Source organism: Cupressus sempervirens, chromosome 11 (assembly GCF_028749045.1).
Source record: "Cupressus sempervirens isolate cs-2001-9-10 chromosome 11, ASM2874904v1, whole genome shotgun sequence".
Classification (NCBI taxonomy): Eukaryota; Viridiplantae; Streptophyta; class Pinopsida; order Cupressales; family Cupressaceae; genus Cupressus; species Cupressus sempervirens.
Genome location: NC_143128.1, coordinates 297,545,927 through 297,547,883, shown reverse-complemented (window position 1 = coordinate 297,547,883; position 1,957 = coordinate 297,545,927). Strand labels below are relative to the sequence as shown.

Sequence of the window (1,957 nt, the reverse complement as noted above, 5' to 3'; positions counted from 1 at the left end):
ATGCTCATTCAACTCCCGACGAGAGGGAAGAAGATGAGCTAGGGCATCTAGCGAAAACTGATAGGGAGGAAGACGATCAATCTCAATCCCGATCAAATCCAACAAAGAGGTGGCCTTAGCGTACCAGCATCTTGATCTAGCAGAAGTGTCAGAGCTCATAATCTCCACCGAAGAACAATATGCCAAAAAAGAGTATCAATGTCGGTCAACACCTGTCTCCATAAAACGATGAAGCCGATGAAGAAACCAAATCAAGTAAAAAATAATGACAAGTTTGAGAGGATGAGCACCAAACTCTGCTAAAACAATGCTGTGAGGGGTGAATCTGTGACACCTAATGATATGACGCAACAACAGTGTTTGGACCTGCTCAATAGAAGCCCAATAAGAAGCAATAAGAGAAGGTCCCCAAACCACATAACCATAGAGGATTGTCAGATGAACCAAGGAGTCAAAAAGGGACAACTTGGATGAAATATCCTAAAAATGATGCTTGGAGCATTGTCTCTCCAGCAAAGCCAGGGAGCCCTTACCCTTACTGACTCTGGATTGAATAGCAGGTCTCAAATTGAAACGTGGTCCTGAGAACTTCACACCAAGATACATGTACCCTGGAAGAAGAAATGGAGATGAGAGGTCTTTAAACAGTTAAAGACCACAACCCATGTCTTAGATAAATTGACCACAAGTTGTCGCTGAGTACAAAAAGAAGCAAGACTATCAAGGAGTCTCTGTAAGCTATTAGGAGAAGAGGCCAAGAGAACGACATCATCAACAAAGAGGAGAATAGAGATCAAAACCTGATGTAAATAACACCCATCTTTTGGTTGAGAGGATTTCATAAGGAAATCCTCCAACTCATCAACATACAAGCCAAACAGTGTAGGGGAAAGAGGACAACCCTGCTTCACGCCAATGGTGCTCTGAATCAGATCAGAAAAGCCCTCTGAAGTTCTGAGCCTACCAGTAACCTTCTCATAAAGTCTCAAAATATCAGTCTGTAACATATCTGAAATCCAAATCTCCTGAAGCCGCTGAAATAAAGCCAACCTAGGAACAGAATCAAAAGCCTTACGGAAGTCCACAAAACAACAATAGACCTTCTGAGAGCGGTGTCTAGCCTCCTTAATGATAGCCCATAGTGTAAAAACATGATCCATAGTCTGGTAGTTTGCTCGAAAGCCAGCCTGACCTCTCACCCTACATCCCTGTCTATCAAGCTCATTGGATAACATGGTGTTCAGAGCAATGGCATAAAGTTTGGCAAAAGTATGACCAATCATAATAGTTTTGTAATTTCCTGGATCAGAAACAGGCCCAGACTTGTGAATAGGGTAAACAACATGTCTAGACCAGGAGTCAGGAAACCCAATGCAAACCACTCTATTAAAGAGTGTAGGAACGTAAGATCCAAGAATTGAAGCACCAAGTTTGAAAAGTTCTGCATGAAAACCCTCTTCATCAGCTGCTTTGCTGCATTTGAAAGATCTGATGGCCTCCATAATGCTAGAATAGGTGAACAAATGGCAGTGGGGAGGTGGAGTGGAGTAGAGAGGACGCTGCCCAGGAATGTCATAAAGTGTCGTGATATGGGAGGTCAGAGAACGATAGTCGAGAGTGGAGGATGGGGGTGGGCAACGAGGGAAAAGGGTACGCCAAAAGATTTGGGGATTCTGGATAAGCGTGGAGCAGATAAGAAACACACAGATGGGTAAAGGCAGGAGATTGAGCCTCAAAGGCGACACAAATAGAGTGATGGAAAGCTTTGCGGTCGGCATCAAACCATTTATTCATAGGACATGCATTCTGACGGTTAGCTATGAGAGAGAGGGGAACGATGGGGAATAGAAAGGAGAGCGGAATCCCATATGGCAGAGGCAAGCAAATCAAACATGTCTGAGGCAGCCAGCGAGTCATCAAAACTAGCGGGTGACAAAAGACGCCTAAGCTGATAAGT

General features: G+C 43.9%; 1 protein-coding gene across 1 annotated transcript; it reads right to left on the bottom strand.

Annotated features, from left to right (window-relative positions):
• Window positions 1-480: 480 nt before the first annotated feature.
• LOC149529301 (uncharacterized) lies at window positions 481-1,502 on the bottom strand. The gene is made up of 3 exons (XM_089808129.1): window positions 1,101-1,502; window positions 902-1,034; window positions 481-611 (listed from the first exon to the last, which is right to left on the bottom strand). The coding sequence occupies exons 1-3, from the start codon at window positions 1,500-1,502 to the stop codon at window positions 481-483; spliced, it is 666 nt and encodes a 221-aa protein (XP_089664255.1).
• Window positions 1,503-1,957: the final 455 nt, after the last annotated feature.

What these genes read in the sequence shown, in the direction of transcription:
- LOC149529301 (XM_089808129.1), bottom strand. Translation starts at nt 1,502, where the DNA reads ATGGAGGCCATCAGATCTTTCAAATGCAGCAAAGCAGCTGATGAAGAG. An exon ending in CTAGACACCGCTCTCAGAAG is followed by an intron (nt 1,035 to 1,100) that starts GTCTATTGTTGT and finishes GCTTTATTTCAG; the next exon opens with CGGCTTCAGGAGATTTGGAT. An exon ending in CACCATTGGCGTGAAGCAGG is followed by an intron (nt 612 to 901) that starts GTTGTCCTCTTT and finishes TTCTTCTTCCAG; the next exon opens with GGTACATGTATCTTGGTGTG.